Source organism: Xyrauchen texanus, chromosome 6, assembly GCF_025860055.1.
Source record: "Xyrauchen texanus isolate HMW12.3.18 chromosome 6, RBS_HiC_50CHRs, whole genome shotgun sequence".
NCBI classification, from domain to species: Eukaryota; Metazoa; Chordata; class Actinopteri; order Cypriniformes; family Catostomidae; genus Xyrauchen; species Xyrauchen texanus.
In genome coordinates this window covers 42259891-42283191 of record NC_068281.1, presented here as the reverse complement: position 1 = coordinate 42283191, position 23301 = coordinate 42259891, and the positions used below count along the sequence as shown (strand labels likewise).

The following is a 23301-nucleotide window of genomic DNA, read 5'->3' as shown; positions in this document are numbered from 1 at the left end:
TAAATGTAATGGCATCCATGCTAATATTATTTAATTTATTTCCCTGTCTCAAGCTCTAGACTCCTATCCTGGGTCACCAGAACTGGCTGGATCCAGCTCCATTCCTGCTTTGTGTTGGACTCCACTGCTCATGTCGCTGTGTGATGATGATGACTAAATGCATCCGGTTTCAGTCAGACATCATTTCAGTCTATTATGATAGACTTAAGAGGATGAACTGATGCCAACTCCAACCATAAGACATGAGATACTTCATATGCCATTGTCTGAACCTTGGACTTGAGATAGACCTCACCGAAATTACTGACCAGGTTGAACTGTGATGAACCTCACTGATCTCTGCCTGCATCACCTCGGTCTATTGATGGACTACACTCTTATAATGGAATAAATAGATTATCAATTGCCAACAAAACCCTTCATCAGCCAATTAACTGCTGTTAATACAGGATGAACTTCAAAGGCATTAGTCATTAACTTTACAGTTCATACAAATATGTGAATAAACACTGAGCCTTAACACTTGTTTATTGCAAGTCATGGTTTAAAATGATTCAACTATTGTCATTATATTCATGATGTTAGCCAGAGGGGAACTGGCCCCCACAGTGATTCTGGTTTCTCAAAGGGTTATTTTTCTCCATTAATCAACATCTTATGGAGTTTTGTGTTCCTTGCCACAGTCAGCCTTCGGCTTGCTCACTGGGGTTATTAATAAAATTATTATTTAATTACTTGTTTTAAACACGATTAACAATCGTATTTTATCAAACAACTCAATGATGACTCATAGACATTATAGATATTACAGTTTTATTGTCTGTTAATGCCTGATCTTCTGTAAAGCTGCTTTGAAATGATGTGTTGTGAAAGGCGCTACACAAATATAAAGTAGATGGCGGTAATGCTCCTAACGAGTGAATGTCCATTAACCAAAAAGAAGCATCTCCATCTCATGTAGGGTCATGTTGGGAGATTTAAGTGACATTGATTAGTGTTTTTTGTTCCTCATATCGAGGTGCTTAATTTGAGTAAATTAAGAAACATATTTTAGTCTTTGGTTAGTGACTGTTCAAGAAGGTTCCACTGAGCTATGAACATACAGCAGGGTACGGTGCTGTAAGGAAGGAAGTTGGTGAGTGATTTCTCATTTGTTTTATTGTGTTCGCGTGTCGATATTTCAGATGTTGACAGGTTGTGGGACCGTTAATAACACTATTGTGCATGAGGATTGCACCATTAAACATCGGTAGGACGTAACCCTACAGATAAACTAAATATTTCCGGAAGCCTCCGTTTGGGAGTAACGCTTGGACTATAAAAGCAGAATGATATTTAATGACATAAATGTGCTCATGTTTTGCATAAATCCTTTAGATGTGATGTTGACATTTACACTTGTTTACATTTACAAGAGAGAACATTATGTAAAAAAAAAAAAAAAAACGTAGGCTAAGCTCTTCAGCATAAACCCGATATAACTGTGCACTTTCTGGGGTGCGTCGCCCGTTGTCAAGGTTCAAAACATACAAAATATATAAGATATTAAAATGAATAAATGTAAATTTTTCCAGCCTGATGTATTTGTATTTATTTATTTGCCTGTTATGATTTTAGATACAGTTCCTAAATAATATTATTTACAGAGGCTGAATATACTATTTATTAAATCTACAATTTATTACGGATTGTATTTAAATGGGGATATTATTTATAACAGCTGACAGTTATGCATGGCATTTTAACATTTTAGTGTTCAAATTTTAAGGCTGCTTATTGGCTAATACAGGTAAACGTCATATTATGCGACTACGCATTACTTTAGCTTACGGGGAGCTTACGGCCTATTGTTAAGTCTTGCCTTAAGAACAGGAGGTGCAACCAAATGAAGCACCGACTTGGTTTCAAACTAACTAGTAGTTACTAAGCCCTTAGTGCAAACATTACGGCCCAATTTACGTGAGACCTTGTGCACAGTTGGTAGGGTTGCACCAGCTGTACATAAGGTCTTTTAATGTTCTCTCTTGTAAATGTAAACAAGTGTAAATGTCAACATGACCATTGAGCATATATATCTAAAGGATTGAAGTCTGTCATGCAAAACAAGAGCTAATTAATGTAATTAAATATCATTCTGCTTTTTTATTCCAACCGTTACTCCTGATTGGAGGCTGCCTTAAATATTTAGTTTATACGTAGGGTTAACTTCTACCTAAGTTTAATGGTACAATGCTCAAATATTTAGTAGTGTGTAAATTGTGACATAGTGCCCATTTACACCACAACTTGGCTAAGTTGTATCTTGCGTATAGCTGGTGTTTATTTAATGATGAGCTGTGTCGGGGGGCCTTGGTAGCTCACTGTGCGAGTACTGATGCTGACTATTACCCCTGGATATGCGAGTTCGAATCCAGGACGTGCTGAGTGACTCCAGCTCTGTCTCCTAAGCAACCAAATTGGCCCGGTTGCTAGGGAGGGTAGAGTCACATGGGATAACCTCCTTGTGAACACGATTAGTGGTCCTCGCGCTCAATGGGGCAAATGGTAATTTGTGCGTGGATCGCAGAGATTAGCATGAGGCTCCACATGCTGTGAGTCTCCGCGGTGTCCTGCACAACGAGCCATGTGTTTAAATGCACGGATTGACCGGTCTCAGAAGCGGAGGAAACTGAGACTTGTACTCTGCCACCCGGATTGAGATGAGTAACTGTGCCACCATGAGGACCTTCTAATTAGTGGGAATTGGGTATTCCAAATTGGGTGAAAAAAGTTAGAAAAATAAATGATGAGCTGTGAAATCAAGCAGTGCATTTACTAACTATAACAATTGACAATGTATAAATTATACACAAATCAATTTTTTGCGACAACTTGAGAGGTAAACAATGCACAATGGAGAATGACAACCACATATTAAATTTTTTCCCCAGGTTTTACTCTGCTAATACACAGGAAAGACACAGTCCATGTCACAAAAGGAAAGCAAAGAGAAAAAGGCAAGAGGTTTACAATCATTTGCTGAGGGTTTTGTATGCCACCAGACATGAACATGCTGAAAGTCTGGGTAAAAGTTCCCAGACTAGCTAAAAAGGATAATTATTGACAATATATTTTAGAAGTAGAGGTGTGTAGAAAAATAAATGTAGGCTGCAATACTAGTTAAACCATCATCATGAATATACACCAAAAATACACTATTTATTTTAACTTCAGCCAAATATGGCTGTGTTGGAAAACATACAATGGGAGTGGTGGTGGCGTAGTGGCTAAAGCACAGGGCTGTTAATCAGAAGGTCACAGGTTCTAACCCCACGGCCACCACCAGTGTCCTTGAGTAAGACACTTAACTCCAGGTTGCTCCGGGGGGATTGTCCCTGTAATAATTGCACTGTAAGTCGCTTTGGATAAAAGCGTCTGCCAAATGCATAAATGTAAATGTAAATATTAGTGAATTTGGCAAGCTGGAAACAACTAAAAGCTCTACAAGTTACCTTGGCATTGGCAAATTGACAATCGTAAGTTGTTGCGTACTAAGGCCATTCCACCAGCACCAATGAGAATGGTTGAGTACGGTTAGCTAACACTGCCTAGAACGCTTTATAATCGTGCCGTGCCAAACCACGCTTATGTGGAAATGCAACAGTAACCGTTCCGTACCATGCTCAAAACCACGCACACGGCCAGATGGTGGAAAAGTGACTATACAATCCAAGTCTCTGAAGCCATACAATCACTTTAAATAATGACAGAATTTTATTTTTGGGTGAACTATTCCTTTATGCATCCACAGCACCAACCACTTAACTGAGTTGCAATGGCAAGATTTAGGTGAGTGGAGCAGTTTCATTGTTGGCCACGGTAAGCAAAGGCACAAAGAAAAATCTAATTGTATATTTGAGTAGTGTTTTTTCAAGTTGAATATTTCAAGTTCAAAGAGTGCTCAATCAATCTATTACTTGTGCACATGAATTAAAAAGTAGGTAATTTGAAATTGGGGGTTGGGGGGGTGGCACATTATGTTCTATCATCACCATGTGAAGGACCAAACATCTTACATGAACCTAAAAACACACCAAATAGTCAAAACATTATTTACACCTTTTTTACCCTGCTAGAAAAAGAAACAAAATTGGCAATATTTCATTTAACAAACAGAGAAATACCCAAGTGGCATACACAACTGATCAAACCCAACTGCAGGTTTTATGATAATTTTTTGCTGATAATTATGCTCATAATAAAGTTTATATTCCTAAATTATGCTTATAATAAAGCACATAGAGCTGCTCAAAAAAGTTTTTCACAAGATCACAGTTAATTTTAAATGAGCGAGGCAAGCAGTATGGATGGCTGAACTGTCCCGAATATGCTGTATGTGTCTCATGCCAGCAGAGGGAGTGCCCCGCCTGGTGCAGCACCAGAGATCGCTGCCACTTCATGCGACTGTCTGTATCACCTATGCTTTTATGCCACTGCTCGAAGCAAATCATTTAATTTAGTTCATTTTTAAGTGTCATTTCAGGTTTAATACTGATTTATTCATTGTTTTACCCTTATGTTGTGTTCAGGTCATTTTGACCCAGATTACTTTTTTCTAAATTCAATTGGTATAACATTCCTTGACTTTTTTTACATATGGTACCAGAAAACATAAAAAAATTGGACCATTAAAAAAAAAAAAAATATATATATATATATATATATATATATATATATATATATATATATATATATATATATATATATATATATATATTACATATGGGTTGGTTTTCTCCTAGAATATTTTTATTTTTGAATATTTTATTCCACATTTCCCAACATCTGCAGATGAATGTGATTTAAATTACAGGTTTTTCTAAATTGTAATAATTATCTTCACTTAGGGCCACTTTTTTTTTTTTTTGTTTTTTTACCAGATCATTATAACTTTCCACTCTCTTTCTGACTCTTAGAATTAAATCTGCTTGACATGCTATTGAAGATGGAGTTTGTTAAAGAGGAGTTTAAAGAGGAGAATGAAGACGTCACTATTTCAGAACCATTCAGACTGAAGAATGAAGACACTGAGGAACAGAAAGGTTGGTGTCCATTCTTGTTTTTAATTTAATGACTGCCGAGGAACATAAAATAAATAGTTCACACAAAAATGTAAATTGTCATTTACTCATGCCATTCCAAACATGTATGACTTTCTTTTGCGGAATACTAGAGCTGGCGCCGTGTTAGTTTTTGATGTTACAATTACTGTCTGAAACAGGTTCCCTTACAACTCAGTACACTTGATATTGCGTTTTGCTAACGCATATGGGCGAGTGTCCTTCCACATGACCTAGTTGAAACCTCTCTACAATAATGGCAATATTCTAATATTGGCTATGGTGTTTGAGCCCCGCCCATTTAGGAGAGAAGCTGTCTGCTTTAAAGCAGAACATTATGTAAATTTGAGGTGGACCTCATGCCAGCACATGCCCCGCAAGCTCCTCAATCTCCACGTAATGTGTCTATGCCGATACATTATGTGCGTGATGAGCTCCAGCCCACAGCAGGAGCGCACAGGTCGTTCGGCAGTTCTGATTCTGGGGATGATGACGATGTCATGTCTCTCGCTGTAACAGGCGAATGATCAGTGGACGATGCTATCACCCCTTCCCCCAGCAAGGGTGAGGATCGTGTACGTGCCACTGACAAGGAGATGCTTTGCTTCATTTCAAGGCCGGTCGAAGACCTCTATATTGAGAAGTCTCACAATCTCGCCTTGATGAATGGTTCCTGCAGTCCGGACACCGTCAAGGGACCGCGTCTCGTAGATCTGCCCCGTTCTTCCCTGAAGTTCATAATGAACTGTCAAAATACTTGCGTGCGCCCTATTCAGCTTGCTCATGCAGCGATTACATCCTCTCTAATGTGGATCACAGGGAAGGAAACGGTTATGCCCAACTACCCCCTGTGGAGGAGGCGGTAGTGACACACCTCTGTCCACTGAGTAGCAGGGCATGGAAATCACGGCCCATTCATACTTCCAAGCCCTGTCGACTAAAGTTTGCACTGGCTGGAAGAGCATACTCCGCATCGGGCCAAGCTGGTTCAGCACTCTACACAATGGAGGTGCTCCAGGTCTTTCAAGCCAAGCTCCTCAAGCAAATGGACGAGCAAGGCTACGATCCAGAGACACTCAAAGAGCCCTACACCGCTACGGACTTAGCACCACGTGCCACGAAAGTCACTGCACAGGCCATTGGCAAGTCAATGGGCAACCTTTTAGTTCTGGATTGTCATATCTGGCGGACTCTAAAGGAAATACTTGACAAGGAAAAATCAGCTCTGTTGGATGCTCCAGTGTCTCCAGACGGCCTCTTTTGCTGCTCTGTGGATGACAGGCACAGCCCTTTGAAGTGGAATGCAGAGCTCGCTGTTCCCACCGAGTCTACTCTGAAGAAGGAGACGCACAACACTTCCCCATCTCCCCTCTGTTGTTTGTTGGGAAAGGAATATTGCTGTTCACAATATTGTTCAAAATGTTGTTTCTGTGTTTCATTCATATGAATGCAATAAAAATGCAATAAATGCAAAAAAGGCTCTCTGGCTCCTTGCACATTCACAAAGTGCATCAATTTGTTTCTCGCACCTCTGAAACTGAGCAGCATGCGCATTTTGAACTACCTCAACGATTGGCTGTTACTGGCCCAATTAGAGGCTCTGTTATGCCAGCACAGAAACTTACTGCTTCAGCATCTAAACAGATTGGGCCTCAATGTCATCTGGGCGAACAGATCTCCTTTTTGGGTCATCTGAATTATGGTGCGGACATCAAATCAAGCCAAGGACTGATACCGGCCAATTGGAGACTTCATCCTACAGCTGAGGAGTGGTCTCCTCTCTCAGGTGCAAGGCACAATCTGGCATCCCCGGCCCAAGCTGTGGAACCTGCATGTGTGGCCCCTGAATGGAGCACGCCAAACATGCCAGAACAGATGCATTCAGTCATGAACACCATTTTACAGGCCAGAGCACTGTCCACGAGATGCCTCTACACGCTAAAATGGAAACATGGCAAAGACCCAGTAAACTGTCCCATACATGAAATTCTCATATTTCTTCAAGAGTGATTAGAAGCAGGACTCACTCAATCAACAATCAAAGTTTATGTGGTGACTATATCTGCGTATCACATACCTGAAGCCAGCACAGCTATAAGCAAACATGATTTAATCAAAGTTGCTTAGAGGATCAAGATGATTAAATCCACCTCAACCAGCTATAGTCCTGACTTAGGACCTAACTTTGGTCCTAAAAATGCTTGCAGGACCCCCCTTCGAGCCTTTGCACACTGTTGATTTCTGTATGCTCTCCATTAAGACCGCACTACTGCTGGCTCTGGCCTCAGTAAAACAGGTTGGTGGCTTAAATGCACTATCAATTGACAATTCATATCTGGAGTTTGGCAACTCGCACTCAACATATGCGTTGGGGCTGGGCGATATATCGAATATCCAAGACATAGACCTTATTCAGACTAGTGCCATCTTTTATTGGGAATGACAATGAGACCGCGAGGGAGACTGACTGTCTCTTCAATGGGCTATACTGCAGTTTAAAGTGTTTTTGGATCGATCCACAGAAAAACCATTGATAAAATATCTGTCCAAGAACAATCAGGATACAAAGAACTCCAAACAACATGAGTTGTGGAATATTAGCTGTGATCTAGGAGCTTTATACAGCTTTATACCATTTGTGCCAATGAAGAGACTGTATGTTTTTACTCTCAGCCTTTTCATTCCGATAAAAAAAATTAAAGCTGGCACCAGCTTGAATAAGGTCTATAATCATGATTGTTTTGCAAATAACATCATATTTTTAACATCATGTGATTATTGAACTGCAAAAAGCTGCAATTAATGACAGTTAAACATAACAAAATAATCAAAACACATTAGCAAACATAACAAAATAATAAACAAAATAATCCGGGGAAGCATGTTTTCTGCATGGGCTCATGTTTTTGGCTCTTTTAGTGCAGTTCACTTCACATGCATTGTGAAATTATTACATGTTCAAGCATTTGCACGTTTCCAAACATCAGTAACCAAGTTAGTGAACACATCTACAAATCCAGCACATTATAACAGAAAAGGAGGAAATGACAGCTTTTCACCAGATGAGGAACATTGTAAACTACACTCAACACTTTCAGTGTCATAATAAAAGCTTCAGGTGAAGGTTAAGTGTCAAAATAAAAGCTCCAGATGAAAATAATTTAAATGTAATCCTCAAAGAAAGAGATGTGTCAGAGCATCTCTGAAACGGCAAGGCATGTGAAGTGCTCCCAGTCAGCAGTGGTGAGTACCTACTGACAGTGTTTTAAGGAGGGACAAACCTCAAACCGGTGGCAGGGTGTTGGTTGGGCTGAAACAATTATTCAACATTATCGACAAATTCGACAATAAAACATTTACGACAAAAATGTTTGTTGTTGAATAATCGTTTTAGAGCATCACTGCAGCTCACGCTTGATTGAGGACAGGAAGAAGACACAGCTCACCTTCCAGATGCACCTTAGATACAAAAATATAAAATAAGTAAATACAGAAGCACTGTCGTTGTGGAATAATAATCCAATGAAGCAAAACTTGTGTGTCGAGCATCTTTAAAGGAAACCCCCCGGCGTTACATCTTTAATGCAGTTATATTTAATGCGTTATAGCTTTATTAAAGTTCAAATAATACTGAAGCAGATCAGGTAAATAACTACAAACTCCAAAACTGGCATTTCTTTGTGCAGTCAGAACCTCGTCTATGAGTTGCACGAAGTGTCCCGATCTAAGGGAGAGAGGTTGAAACTGCACCCGGCTGAGTCACACTCTGTCACTCTCATCACTCAAGCGTGCGCTTGCTGCAGCTAGATTATAACACGATGACTCGCGATTTAATGTATCTTAATACAGTTGTCACGTTCACTGTTGTCTTTTGTTTTTGTACTGTTATTTTGAAGTTAGTTTAGTTCCTGTTTTGGTTTTTGTAGTCCTTTTGTAGTTTCTTTTATGCTGTCATGTTCCCTGTTGTCTTTTGTTTTTGTACCGTTATTTTGAAGTTTAGTTTAGTTCCTGTTTCCTGTTTGGTTTTTGTAGTCCTCTGTAGTTTCTTTGTTTCATTGGTGTTCCCCTGATTGGTTATCTTTCCCTGATTGTTTCCTCCAGGTGTCCCTCATTCCCTTGTTTGTTCCCTCCTGTATTTAAACCTGGTTCTTTGTTCAGTCTTTTGTCGATCGTTGTTGAATGTGACGTTTCATGTTTGTTGCTGATGTCTCCTGGTATGTTTTCTGATTTTCACTCTTGTTTCCTTCGTGTGTTCGGTCGAGGTAACCCTGCCCTTCGTGGATGTTTTCCCAACCTGTGTGGCCCCTGAATGTTCTTCCGTGTTTTAGTTTCTTTTCCCATCGTGGACCTTTCATTTGTTCCTGTGTTTGTGTCATTATTATTTTCCTGCTAATAAAGAACCGCATTTAGACCCGAACCTCACGTCTGCCTTCTCCTACCTTCACACTATCATAACAGAACGATCGACACTACAATGGATCTAGCGGTTCAGCAAGCAAACTACCGTCTACTCTGTTTAAAGCAAGAAGACCACCCTATAGAGGACCACATCCGCGATTTCCTTAACCTGGTGAGTGTTTCAGACTTCCCGGACTCCTCCCTTGTGGTCTTCTTCAGGGACAACCTGAGTGGCTGGCTGAAGGAGCGGTTGCCACCGGCAACGCGCTACTGGACGCTCCATGACTTCATGGAGGCGACTTTACTGGTCTGCGGCTCACCGTTCACTGTGGGCGTCGCTGAGGAGGACCCTACCTCTCCTCACTCAGTGGTGGCTCTTCAGTCACCCGTGGCGCTTCCTGTCACGCCAGCCCCATCTGTCAGCGAGCTCACCCCCACGCCAGTCGCCTTCCGCGAGCCAGCGCGGTCCACTTCGTCTGCCCGGAGGAGGAAGAGAAGACGGGCTTCCGCCTCCCAGCCATCGCCTGCCACGGTCAGCGAGCCTGAGCCTACGTCAGCCACGGTCAGCGAGCCTGGAACCCCAAACGTCAGGGAGCCAGTGCCAGAAGCCTCAGACGTCAGTGAGCCAGTGCCAGAAGCCTCAGACGTCAGTGAGCCAGCGCCAGAAGCTTCAAACATCAGAGAGCCAGCGCCTGTAGCCTCGACCGCCCCTGAGCCAGCGCCTGTAGCCTCGACCGTCCCTGAGCCAGCGCCAGTAGCCTCGACCGTCCCTGAGCCAGCGCCAGTAGCCTCGACCGTCCCTGAGCCAGCGCCAGTAGCCTCGACCGTCCCTGAGCCAGCGCCAGTAGCCTCGACCGTCCCAGAGCCAGCGCCAGTAGCCATGGCGTCCCAGCGCCAGTAGCCATGACCGTCCAAGAGCCAACGCCCCTTGAGCCTTCCAAGGCTCCGCCTCTCAAGTCTCTCGAGGCTTCCAGGGCTCCGCCTGTCAAGTCACTCGAGTCTTCCAGGGCTTTGCCTCTCAAGCCTCTCGAGCCTTCCAGGGCTCCGCCTCCCGAGCCTCCCAGGGCTCTGCCTCTCAAGCCTCTCGAGCCTTCCAGGGCTCCGCCTCCAGAGCCTCTCGAGTCTTCCACGGCTCCGCCTCCCGAGCCTCCTACGGCCCTTCTCCCCGATCCTCCTGCGGCTCCACCTCCCGAGCCTCCTGCGGCTCCGCCTCCCGATCCTCCTGTGGCTCCATCTCCTGAGCCTTCCTCGGCTCTGCCTTCTGAGCCCCCCGAGCCTCTCCCAGCTCCGCCTCCTGAACCTCCCTCGGATCTGCCTTCTGAGCCTCCCTCGGCTCCACCTCCCGAGCCTCCTACGGCTCCGCCTCCAGAGCCTCCTTCAGTTCCACCTCCTGAGCCTCCCCCGGCTCCGCCTCCAGTGGCTCCCTCAGCTCCGCCTTCTGAGCCTTCTAAGCCTTCTAAGCCATCGCCTCCCTCGGCTCCGCCTCCCGGGCCTCCCTCGGCTCCGCCGGCTCCCCCAGTGGCCACTCCTCCTCCCAGGCCCCCTGAACCGGCCCTTGCCCTACGGCCACCTCCTAGGCCACCTCAACCAGCCTCTATTCTGTGGCCACCTCCCAGGTCCCCTGAACCGGCCCGTGCCCTTTGGCCAGCTCCCGGGCCATCTAAACCGGCCTCTGTCCTGTGGCCACCTCCTAGGCCCCCTGAACCTGCCCTTGCCTTGTTGCCAGCTCCCGGGCCACCCAAACCTGTCCCCATAGCGTGGCTGCCTCCTAGACCACCTAAACCAGTCCCTACCCGGTGGATGCCCCCCAGGCCACCTGACCCTGGCCCCGTCTCACACCCCCGTGGACTGCCTGTCTGCTCTCTCGGCCTCCCTGGTCTACCTGTCCGCCCCTTGTGCCTCCGTGGACTGCCTAATTGCCCCTTGTGCCTCCGTGGACTGCCTAATTGCCCCTTGTGCCTCCTTGGACTGTCTCTGTGTCCCTTGTGCCCCCTTTGGTCTGTCTGTTCTCCCCCAGTTCTAGCCCCTGTCTCCTTGAACATTTGGTTGTTTTTGTTATTCTTGTGTTTTTCAGGACCGTCTGGAATCCGGTCCTTTTGAGGGGGGTTATGTCACGTTCACTGTTGTCTTTTGTTTTTGTACTGTTATTTTGAAGTTTAGTTTAGTTCCTGTTTTGGTTTTTGTAGTCCTCTGTAGTTTCTTTGTTTCATTGGTGTTCCCCTGATTGGTTATCTTTCCCTGATTGTTTCCTCCAGGTGTCCCTCATTCCCTTGTTTGTTCCCTCCTGTATTTAAACCTGGTTCTTTGTTAAGTCTTTTGTCGATCGTTGTTGAATGTGACGTTTCATGTTCGTTGCTGATGTCTCCTGGTATGTTTTCTGATTTTCACTCTTGTTTCCTTCGTGTGTTCGTTCGAGGTAACCCTGCCCTTCGTGGATGTTTTCCCAACCTGTGTGGCCCCTGAATGTTCTTCCGTGTTTTAGTTTCTTTTCCCATTGTGGACCTTTCATTTGTTCCTGTGTTTGTGTCATTATTATTTTCCTGCTAATAAAGAACCGCATTTAGACCCGAACCTCACGTCTGCCTTCTCCTACCTTCACACTATCATAACAACAGTACATGTGTTACTGTGAAATACAAATATTTTAAAATATCTAAAAATCCTTTAAAAATAGATGCATTCACTTGTTAAGCAGCATATAATATATTTAGACTTGCTTTTAGAGAATAGATCTTGAATATAAGTATATTATGTTTTTACTGCACTCGCAGAAGTATAACCAAGTGCAAAATACACTTACACTGGCAGCCAAAAGTTTTGACTAATGTACTGATTTTGATCTTATGGAAAGAAATTGGTACTTTTATTCACCAAAGTGGCATTTAACTGATCACAATGTATAGTCAGGACATTACTAACTTGAAAAATTACTATTACAAGACTTTACAACTTCTTAAACTACTTCAAAGATTTCTCATCAAAAAATCCTCAGCGTGCAGCAATGACATCTTTGCAGATCCTTGACATTCTAGCTGTCAATTTTTCCAGATACTCAGGTGACATTTCACCCCACGCTTCCTGTAGCACTTGCCATAGATGTGGCTGTCTTGTGGGTTAAGATCCATAACACTTTTCCAATTATCTGTTGTCCAGTGTCTGTATTTCTTTGCCCACTCTAACATTTTTGTTTTTCTGTTTCAAAAGTGGCTTTTTCTTTGCAATTCTTCCCATAAGGCAAGCACCCCTGAGTCTTCTCTTTACTGATGTACATGAATCTGGTGTTGAGCAGGTAGAATTCAATGAAGCTGTCAGCTGAGGACATGTGAGGCGTCTATTTCTCAAACTAGAGACTCTGATGTACTTATCCACTTGTTTAGTTGTACATCTGGCATTTCACATCTTTTTCATATCTCTTTCTGTCCTTGTTAGAGCCAGTAGTCCTTTTGTCTTTGAAGACTTTAGTCTACACATTTGTATGAAATCTTCAGTTTTTTGCCAATTTCAAGCACTATATATTATAGTCTTCATTCCTCAAAACAATGATTGACTGACGAGTTGCTAGAGAAAGCTGTTAACCAAATAGCTTTCAACAGTGTTTGATATAATGACAAGGGATTTTCTAGTACCAAATTAGAAATTTATCATGATTTCTCAAGGATAAGGTGTTGGTGTGATGGCTGCTGGAAATGGGGACTGTCTAGATTTGATCAAAAATGACTTTTTTTAAATAGTGATGGTGCTGTTTTTTACATCAGTAATGTCCTGACTATACTTTGTGATCAGCTGAATGACACTTTAGTGAATTTAAAGTACCAATTTCCTTCCGAAACATCTGTACATTATTCCAAACTTTTGGCTGCCAGTGTATATTCAAAATACACTTATATTTGTCTCTTAAAGCAAGTCTAAATATCTTATATGTTGCTTCTCAAGTAAATATATTTTTAGAAAAATTTAAATGGAAAACAAGACAAAAACACTTTATTATAACAATAGGAATTGAACTTAATAAAAAGCTTTTTTGTTTTTCTTTAATTCAGTGAATCTCATTTAGAGAGATTTTAAAAAGATAATTTTGTCCACTTTATTGTTAGTAAGCACGTTTAATGCAACCTTTTAAGTCGGGGCACAAGCTGAATAGCCAGTTAAGAGCTAATGATTAATCGTTGCAATAATCACCCGAATAGTCAAATAATTGTTCAAATAATTGTTCGTTGCAGCCCTAGGTGTTGAGCAGCCAAAGCTAATCGATGCACAAGGGCAAGGAAGGCTAAACTGTCTGGTCCGATCCGACAGTAGGTCTACTGTGATTTTAACATTTTAATGATGGTTACAGGATGACTGTGTCACAACACACCCTTACCCTGCTGCGTAGCCACAGACCGGTCCGAGTTCCTATGATGACACCTGTCCACCATCGAATGTGTCGGAGTAGAGGAAGAAGGTCTCCTTGTACGATGAGTCACGATTTCTTTTACATCACGTGGATGGCCATGCATGTGTCCACCATTTACCTGGGGAAGTGATGTCACTAGGATGCACTGTGGGAAGATGACAAGCCAGTGGAGGTAGTGTGATGCTCTGGGTAATGTTCTGCTGGGAAACTCTGCATCCGGCCATTGATGTGGACGTCAATTTGACACGTGCCACCTACCTAAACGTCGTTGCAAACCAGGTACATCCCATTCATGGCAATGGTATTCCATGATGGCAGTGGCCTCTTTCAGCAGGACAATGCACCCTTCCACACTGCACACATTGTTTGAGAATGGTTTGAGGAGCATGATTAAGAGTTAATGATGTTGCCCTGGCCTCCAAATTCCCCAGATTTAAATCCGAGCATCTGTGGGATGTGCTGGACAAACAAGTCCGAGCCTCAGCAGCTCCACCTCGCATCTTACAGGCCTTGAAGGATTTGCTGCTAATGTCTTTGTGCCAGATACCACAGGACACCTTCAGGGGTCTTGTAGAGTTCATGCGTCGGTGGGTTGACACTGTTTTGGTGGCACGTGGAGGACCAACAGTATATAAGGCATGTGGTTAGAATGTTTTGGCTCATCAGTGTGTAGTATATACACATACATGGTGTGTGTCACAAATATTTGGATTGTACAAATATTCCACATTTTATTTGGAATAAAAAAGTGGCTGGTAAAATTGGACAATCACCAGCCTTTTTTACCCTGTTTGTTTGAATGTACTATATGCATTAACCTTTTATTTAAAAAAAAAATATATATATATATATATTATCTAAAAATAAATAATTGATCTATGTTGATTTCTGCTATTGATAAGGTTCACTTTTGTCTCCTTTTCACTTTTGACATATTGATTTGACTATTTATATTTTCATTTTTAGAGCTGATGAAAGTGAAAGAGGAAAGTCAAGAACTGAATGAAGTGGAGGAGAAACATCATTACCAGAAACCTGATATTTATTTAAGTGGTAAAAAATATTTTAGTGGCACACAGACTAAAAAGAAATTCTCACAAAAAAGAGCTCAAACTTCATTCACCTGCCATCAGTGTGGAAAGAGTTTCACTCGTAAAGGAAGCTTTAATATCCATGTGAGAGTTCACACTGGAGAGACCCCATACACATGCCATCAGTGTGGAAAGAGTTTCAGAGAGAAATCAAATCTTCAGGAGCACATGCGAATTCACACAGGAGAGAAGCCTTTCACGTGCCTCCAGTGTGGGAAGAGTTTTGCAAATAAAACCAACATGAAAGCCCATACGAAATGCCATTCAGGAGAGAAATTTCACAAATGTTCTGAGTGTGGTAAGAGTTTTGTTCGGTTAAGATATCTCATTGTTCATCAGCGCTGTCACTCTGGAGAAAAGCCATTTAACTGTGATCAGTGTGGTCAAAAATTTGTCTGTTCATCACACCTGACAAGACACTTGAAAATTCATGCAAATGAGAGGCCTTATATGTGTTCTCTTTGTGGAAGGAGTTTTTCAATGCTGGCCTATTTTAAACAGCATCAGACGATACATACTGGTGTGAAAGATCATGTGTGCGGAGAGTGTGGAAAAGCCTTTGCCCGAATCAGCTCCTTGAAACAGCACCAAAAAATTCATACAGGAGAAAAACCTTATAAGTGTTCATATTGTGAAAAGAGTTTTGCTTATCCAAGACACCTGATAACACATGAGAAAGTGCATGCTGGAGAGAAGACGTATGACTGCTCTCAATGTGGAAGGAGTTTCAGTTCGCCAAGTACTGTACGGAGACATATAAAGAAGAACTGCCCAAAGATATCTCTGTGAGCAAACGTTATTTCAAGAATCTTTGTCATGTGAAGTTTTTTTAACTTCCGAAGTTGGACTTTGTCTTAAATAGACTGAAAGAGTGATATGGTGTAGGAAGCCAACAACTCTTATAAAATGGATGAAATAAGGAAAAAAGGTTATTTTTGTCATACCAATATGCCTACTGTCAGAGACATTAGGATGAGATGTGTCATTCCTACACATAAATGGGAGACATTGTAACACTAAAAATGGCGACTGTAGGAATGGAATACAGTCAAAAGCCAATAGCTTTTTTGAGAGATATTCTGTTTGTTTACTTTAGGGATGTGCACTCGAGTATTAAAATCACTACTCCGATATCGCAAATTCATTTTCCTTCCCACATTTGCCGGCTGTGAGCAGCTCTGAGTTACAGTATATTTTCCCTCTATATCTCTCACCAAATCTTTCAGTTACAATTGAGTCCACTGGGGGCGCTGTGCATGTGTGTCGTTGAGTGTTGGTTGAGAGAAGATATCTTGCTTTCTGTACTTCTGAAGCCAAGTCAAGTTATTTTACAAGACAATACTTCTATATTTTTATTCATATTGAATTCTACTCTTTGTATTCAGTTCTGGTTGGAGTCATGCAAACCAATGGACGAGGTTCTGCTTTTATGGAGGAAAGTTACTAGGAACACTGAAGCTATGTGTGTATGTGCGTGAAATCTCTAAACAACGGCACAGGGCATGTTATAAAAATCCAACTTTCACCACTTGCTTTTTCTCTAAAGAAAAGAATAGTTTAAGTTATATTTTGAAACCATTCTTGGTAACATTTGTGAATACAACAAATGATAAATTTCCATACATCTCTGAGTGACATTTGCTTGGACACACTGCTTGGAGTAACTGTTTTTTGTGGGTTGGAATCCTCAAATGCCCATCTCTAGTTTACTTGAGAATGAACATTATCAGGAACCGTTTTTTATTTTATTTTTTTTTTGCATTATTTTGAGCTAAAGAAGCACAATTTAGAATACCATTGTTGCCAAATTTGATTTGAAATATGTTTGTGGCAGGGAGGAGGGCGGGGCCGGGTCGTGATTATACACACCCGGTCCCTCATCAGGCTAATTAAGCCTCCAAGAGGGATAAAGGCCAATGGCAGACGGTGGTGTGACGAGAGAGACATGGTTTATGGACATGTCTGTCATGTGTGTTTGTGTCTTTTAAGATTATAATTAAAATATTATTTATATTGTAAAGCCGGTCCTCGCCGCCTCCTTTCCATTGACTGCTTTACACTGGTGCCGAAGCCCGGGAAGGAGGAGGGATGCCTGTCGCAGAGTCCTCGACACTGCCGTCCACCCAGGGGAGCGCCGCTGCCATCCACTGGGGAGGGAGTAGACCGACCACCCCGCTGTCCGCGAGGCGGTCGGGGGTTCGGTCCCCACTCGCCTCGCATACACATATGACAGACATGTCCGTAAACTATCTCTCCCTCCCGCACAATCCTCCGCAGTTGGCCTTTATCCCTCTCAGAGGCTTGATTAGCCTGATAAGGGACCGGGTGTGTATGATCACCACCCAGCCCCACCCTCCACCCTGCCACAATGTTGTATACGTTATCCTGACCAACAGTTTCAGATTTTTATCAGTGATCACTGGAAGCTGTGTATGGACCTGGGATGTGCACAGATAGTTATTATTCAGTTCATTGGTTGATGCACCTTTATTTGAATACCAAAATCACTATTCAATTATTCTACACTAACATTTTGAGCCTGACGGGACCTGACACACTGTCAGGTTTCAGGCCAGGTTTGGGTCAGTTTTATAGGTATGGGGTGAGTTAGGGCTGTTCATATGTGTTTTTGCATGCCACTGCACTATTTAGAGGTCTAAGCACCAAACACACACTACTTCGGCTCACACCCCATCTGACCCTATGTGGCGCTGTGATAAGACTATTTATGTTTTTGTCCATAACTCTGGAACCGAAAGTGCTACAATAAAAATTATTTTCCTCTAAATCCTTGAGTCAAGCCCTTTTTATTTCCGAATTTTCTGAAAAACATAAATTTTCAGAGTGCTCTTAGAACATTTGTCTGATTTGCACAAAATTTGTTATATACCAATCAGCTACAACATTAAAACCACCTGCCTAATATTGTGTAGGTCCCCTCATGCCGCCAAAACAGCGCCAAACTGCATCTCAGAATAGCATAAATTCTACAGACCTTTGTGCGTGACAGATCCCAGGAGATCAGCAGTTGCAGAAATACTCAAACCAGCCCAGCTGGCACCAACAATCATGCCACTGTCAAAATAATTGAGATCAAATTTTTTACCATTCTGATGGTTGATGTGAATATTAACTGAAGCTCCTGATCCCTATCTGCATGATTTTATGTACTGCACTGTCTTCACATGATTGGCTGATTAGATAATCTCATGGATGATTGATGGTGTCAGATGGGCTGGTTTGAGTATTTCTGTAACTGATGATCTTCTGAGATTTTCACACACAACAGTCTCTAGAATTGACTCAGAATGGTGCCAAAATCAAAAACACCATGTGAGCGGTAGTTCTGCTGATGTATATGTCTTGTTGATCAGAGAGGACAATAGAGAATGGCCAGACTGGTTTGAACTAACAAAGTCTAATTGACACCCCATCATAAATAATCAGCAGGGCCGGAGTGGGATTCATATTCAGCCATGTCTAAGTCAGCCAAAACCCAAAAGGGGGGTTGGGGGTGAAGATGATGATAATAAAAGATCACAGCAAAAAATATGCAATAAAAGCAATTACTTGAAAATTATTTAAGCTCTCCATGATATGGCATATGATATACCATATATGGCATTCACTAAGATTTTCACTTTGTCATAAGATTTCATTGTATGTGTTGTAAAAATAAGTGAATGTTAAAGGGATATTTGATCATTTCCTCACCCTCATGCCATCCCAGATGTGTATGACTTTCTTCTGCAGAACATGAATGAAGATGTTTAGAAGAATATCTCAGCTCTGTTGCTCCATTCAAAGCAAGAAAATGAAAAGCGGTGAGAAACAGTTCAATAATTAAGTAATTTTTAACTATAAGTATCTACTTTCACTTTCATAAGTGCTCTTCTCTCTTTAGAGTTCTTCTTCTGTTTTTGGTGATTTACATAAGCATATCGCCCCCTACTGGGGAGGGAGGAGAATTTATAGTAAAAAAGAAAAAAAATAACTTTAATATTGATCTGTTTCTCACCCACACCTATCTTATCTCTTCTGAAGACATAGATTAAACCACTGGATTGTAGTGATGTATGGATTATTTTTATGCTGCATTTATGTGATTTTTGTACCTTCTGAGTTCTGATCACCTTCACTTGCATTGAAAGGACCAACAGAACTAAGAAATTGTTCCAAAAAAAAATGTATTTGTGTTCAGCAGAAGAAAGAAAGTCATACACATTTGGGGTGGCATGAGAGTAATTGATGAGAGAAATTTCATTTTTGGGTAAACTGTTTATGTTAAAGATGATCTAGGCGCATAATAACACTGTAGAACTGTAAATGTTTATAACTCTCAAGATGTACAGCCTCGCACTTTAAATCGTCAGTGCTTTGTATTTTAGATAATAAAATAGCAAAAGATCCAGTGAAACAATGAAGGTTGTTTTTATTTTTTTTAACATGCCTTTCAAAAACGTGCCATTTTACAGCGATAAGAGTGAAATAAAAGAATAGAAATAACACATTTGTACTTTTCTTTTACTTAATGTAAACGTTCAGAGCAAAGGCAAAATGGTTACTGTCTCTTTAAGAGGGTTTTATCGCAGGATACGACATTAAAGGCACTCTTTGCAGTTTGTTTCGTTGAGTTTAATCTTTTGAGAGCTGTAAAGTCACATTATTTGCGTACCGTGTCGTGCTGTTGCCTCTGTATTCATTTACTTTAAGTATTCTGTTATTTTGTGACAAAAATGTGTTTTTGCTGTTATCATTGTGCACTGATAGGGAAGAGGATTTCAGAGATTTATTGATTGAGATTGTGAGACTGCAGTCAGTATTAAACTTGTGATGATCTTGTACCTGAAGCACATTCATCCATTCAGCTATTAGTAGTTTATCTGTTCTCGATGGATCTTCCGTGATCCTTCCCGCGCTGTGATGAGCAATGGCTACTCTCTCATTTGGGTGTGAGATGATAAAATACAGACTGCGTCCGCTATAATACGGAATTCAGAATAGCTACAGTTTGCCAGACGCAGACCAGCTATGCGGTTTATGTCAGAATAAAAAGAAGACAGGAAAAAGAGGATGCATGGTCACTCTATAATAGATTGTTGCAATAGGCCTATATGCTAGAATAAATTATTTATTTTATCAGTAATTTTATTTATTTTACATGAACATAATAATATATTAAACGTTAAGAAATGGAGAAAATGTGTTCTCAAATAGTTGTGCATGATAGGAATTATTTCTCTCACTGCTCCCAATAAAACACAGTTCAATGTGAAACAAAGGATGCGATAATAAGCTATTTTATTATTTAATCTAAACAAGTAAAGGTAAATAGGCTGTTGTGTTGTCTATTTACAACAAAGTGTCTGAAACATAAATTGTTTCATAAAATAAAATTGTTCTTTTATCAATTTCACATTAACCCGCCTCTTCGTCTTGTAAAATAAATACTGTGGTTGTTCGTTTTACATCACTATCAGACAGACTCTTCTTACCGTGCGTTCACACCAGAAGCGGCGAGAGCGTCAAAATTCGCTCTTGCGAATCTTGACTTCAACGCTCGAGGACGCTCTGACGTAGTTGAAATAGGCGGCAACGTTTGTTCAGAAGGCTTTGTTTTGTGAACTATATTTAAAGGGGCCGCAATTTAAACATCCAGACATGTTTACTTTTTGCTGACCTATCACATGTAGCGTATATCCTCATGAACTGTTTAAAATCGATCGATGGCAGAAAGTTATTAAAATTATAGTTATTTGTTATCAAAATAAAATACATTTGTAATAATAACTGTGGTCTTGGTTGTTTTATATCCCTTTAAGCAAACAGGGACAGATCATATATTACTGGGAAACCCACCACGGAAATGATTTTTTGCCGTGGCGGGAAATTATTGCCGTGGTTCTCCTCCATCTTCGGAACTAATGTTTGGTGGGAACCAAAGTTTACACTGTTGTGTTCTCTAGACTTCGCTAGAGCGGAGCACTTCTATATTCCAATAGGTTGCCGCCGAACCGCGTCACAGCTCATTACCATAATGTTGACTGCACTTGAACTGACGCCCACACCGCCCAAGACTCGCTGTGCCGCTTCTCGCCACCGAGAGACGCTGGCTGTCATTGAAAATGAATGACTTCCGGTCGATTTTACTCTCGCCGCCTCTGGTGTGAACGCACGGTGAGCAGCAGCTAGCCTAGAATACGCTTCAAGTTTGGTGGACGTTTTGCCGATAGAAGTTTGGCTTCTACTCATTAAAGAAGGCTGTTAGTTATAATCAGACCAAAAAACAATGTAGCATTTGGTCACGCTACATCACTTCGTGCTGGAAAAAGTAGTTAGCTTCTGGAAAAGCTACTGTACACTGTTTTAGAAGCAGCTGAGCTACTGGAAAAGCTACTGAAACATTTAGTTAGGTTAGTAGTGTTGCCAAACACTAGCCACTGAACATGCAACTAACCTTTAGGATAAAAAGATCATTGAAATAAGTACTTGATCTCTGTTGCTTTCTTCTAAAGATTTTGTTTCATGTTATGTCTTTTGCATTTCACATTTAGGCCTGTCTGTTTGTTTGATTTTTTTTATTTTGTTTTTTCAATTTAGACCTGATGAAGCTGAAAGAGGAAAGTCAAGAACTGAATGAAGTGGAGGAGAAACATCAGTTTCAGAGACCTGATGATTTCTTAAGTGTTAAAGAATCTTTAAATGGCTCACAGACTGAAAAGAAAATATCATATAAAAGAACTCAAAGAACAAAACATTATTTCACCTGCTCTCAGTGTGGAAAGAGTTTCAGACATAAAGGAACCCTTGAAAAGCACATAAGGGTTCACACTGGAGAGAAGCCATTTACATGTCTCCAGTGTGGAAAGAGATTCCCGCATAGAAAAAACCTTAAGAACCATATCAGTATTCACACCGGAGAAAAGCCTTTCACGTGTCTTCAATGTGGGAAGAGCTTCAAACATAAAAGAAGCCTCAAAAATCACATAAGAAGTCACACTGGAGAAAAACCTTTCACATGTCTTCAGTGTGGTAAGAGTTTCGCAAATAAAACGGCACTGAAACCCCACATGAGAATTCATTCAGGAGAGAAATTACACCACTGTTCTCAGTGTGGAAAGAATTTCACTCTGGCAAGATATCTCAAAATTCATGAGCTCTATCACTCCGCAGAAAGGCCATTTAACTGTGATCAGTGTGGTCAAAAATGTATTTGTTCATCAGATCTAAAAAGACACTTGAAAATTCATGCAAATGAGAAGCCTTACACGTGTTCTCTTTGTGGAAGGAGTTTTTCACTGCAGGAAAATTTTAAACAACACCAGTTAATACATACTGGTGTGAAAGATCATGTGTGCGGTGAGTGTGGAAAAGCCTTCGGACGAATCAACACCTTGAAACGACACCAAAGAATTCATACGGGAGAAAAACCTTACAAGTGTTCATACTGTGGAAATTGTTTTGCTCATCCAAGACTCCTGATATCACATGAGAAAGCGCATGCTGGAGAGAAGACGTATGACTGCTCTCAATGTGGGAGGAGTTTCAGCTCGCCAAGTACTCTACGGAGACATATAAAGAAGAATTGCCCAAAGATGCCACAGTGAGCAAACTTCATCTTGAAAATCTTACCCTGCATTCCAAATGGGATAAATCCTTCTCCGAAGGGAACTTCAAAGGGACAACAATCATTGATCATATAGACTGACATGTTGAATGGTGGTTCCAAACCAAAGTGGTCATGAATAGCTGTTTTGAAGGGCTTTCAAAGCAAGACTTTCAGTAGAGTTCAATGGATGGACACTTCGCTGCCAAACAGACCGGTACCAGACTTTATAATACAGTAAATCTGCAGGTGTGCCAACTGCCAAGTGTCATATAAAATAAACCAGCTGCAACTGCAAACACACTCTGGTTCTATATACCAAAACGTGACAACTCTAAGACTAATAAAAGCTTTAACCTTTGTATTGAATTTTTTAAATAATTTTTAATAGAATCGAATAAATAGAATAGAATTACCCTGGCTATTTGATGTAGCTTACATTTCTTCATAAGTCCCAAAAGTTTAAAGCAATTATTTTTGCTTTTTATAGTGATAGTCGTTAATATTGAGGCGAAATCATGTGTAAATATTTCTGATTACGTACAACTGATGTTCAGCAGTAGACTACTTATTTTGTGTTATTGATAGAGTGTCCTACAATTTTGTGGACTGGCAATAGTTAGCCAGCTTAAAAGTACAGTCTTTAACATTAACATGTTTTCATTTACCAGTCAAGAATGGATAATGAAGGAAGAAATGGAGGATGGAAAA

The 23301-nt window shown here is 41.2% G+C and overlaps 2 protein-coding genes across 2 annotated transcripts in view; both read left to right on the top strand.

Annotated features, from left to right (window-relative positions):
* Positions 1 to 23301, top strand: part of LOC127644811 (gastrula zinc finger protein XlCGF7.1-like) — a 367559-nt gene that overhangs the window by 70850 nt on the left and 273408 nt on the right. The gene's annotated exons all lie outside the window — the stretch shown is intronic.
* On the top strand, positions 952 to 23083 carry LOC127644806 (gastrula zinc finger protein XlCGF26.1-like). The gene is made up of 4 exons (XM_052128184.1): positions 952 to 1135; positions 4956 to 5081; positions 14860 to 15282; positions 21585 to 23083. The coding sequence occupies exons 2-4, from the start codon at positions 4973 to 4975 to the stop codon at positions 22589 to 22591; spliced, it is 1539 nt and encodes a 512-aa protein (XP_051984144.1). The 5' UTR covers positions 952 to 1135; positions 4956 to 4972; the 3' UTR covers positions 22592 to 23083.

What these genes read in the sequence shown, in the direction of transcription:
- LOC127644806 (XM_052128184.1), top strand. Translation starts at nt 4,973, where the DNA reads ATGCTATTGAAGATGGAGTTTGTTAAAGAGGAGTTTAAAGAGGAGAAT. An exon ending in AGACACTGAGGAACAGAAAG is followed by an intron (nt 5,082 to 14,859) that starts GTTGGTGTCCAT and finishes TTTCATTTTTAG; the next exon opens with AGCTGATGAAAGTGAAAGAG. An exon ending in TCACAAATGTTCTGAGTGTG is followed by an intron (nt 15,283 to 21,584) that starts GTAAGAGTTTTG and finishes TTTTCAATTTAG; the next exon opens with ACCTGATGAAGCTGAAAGAG.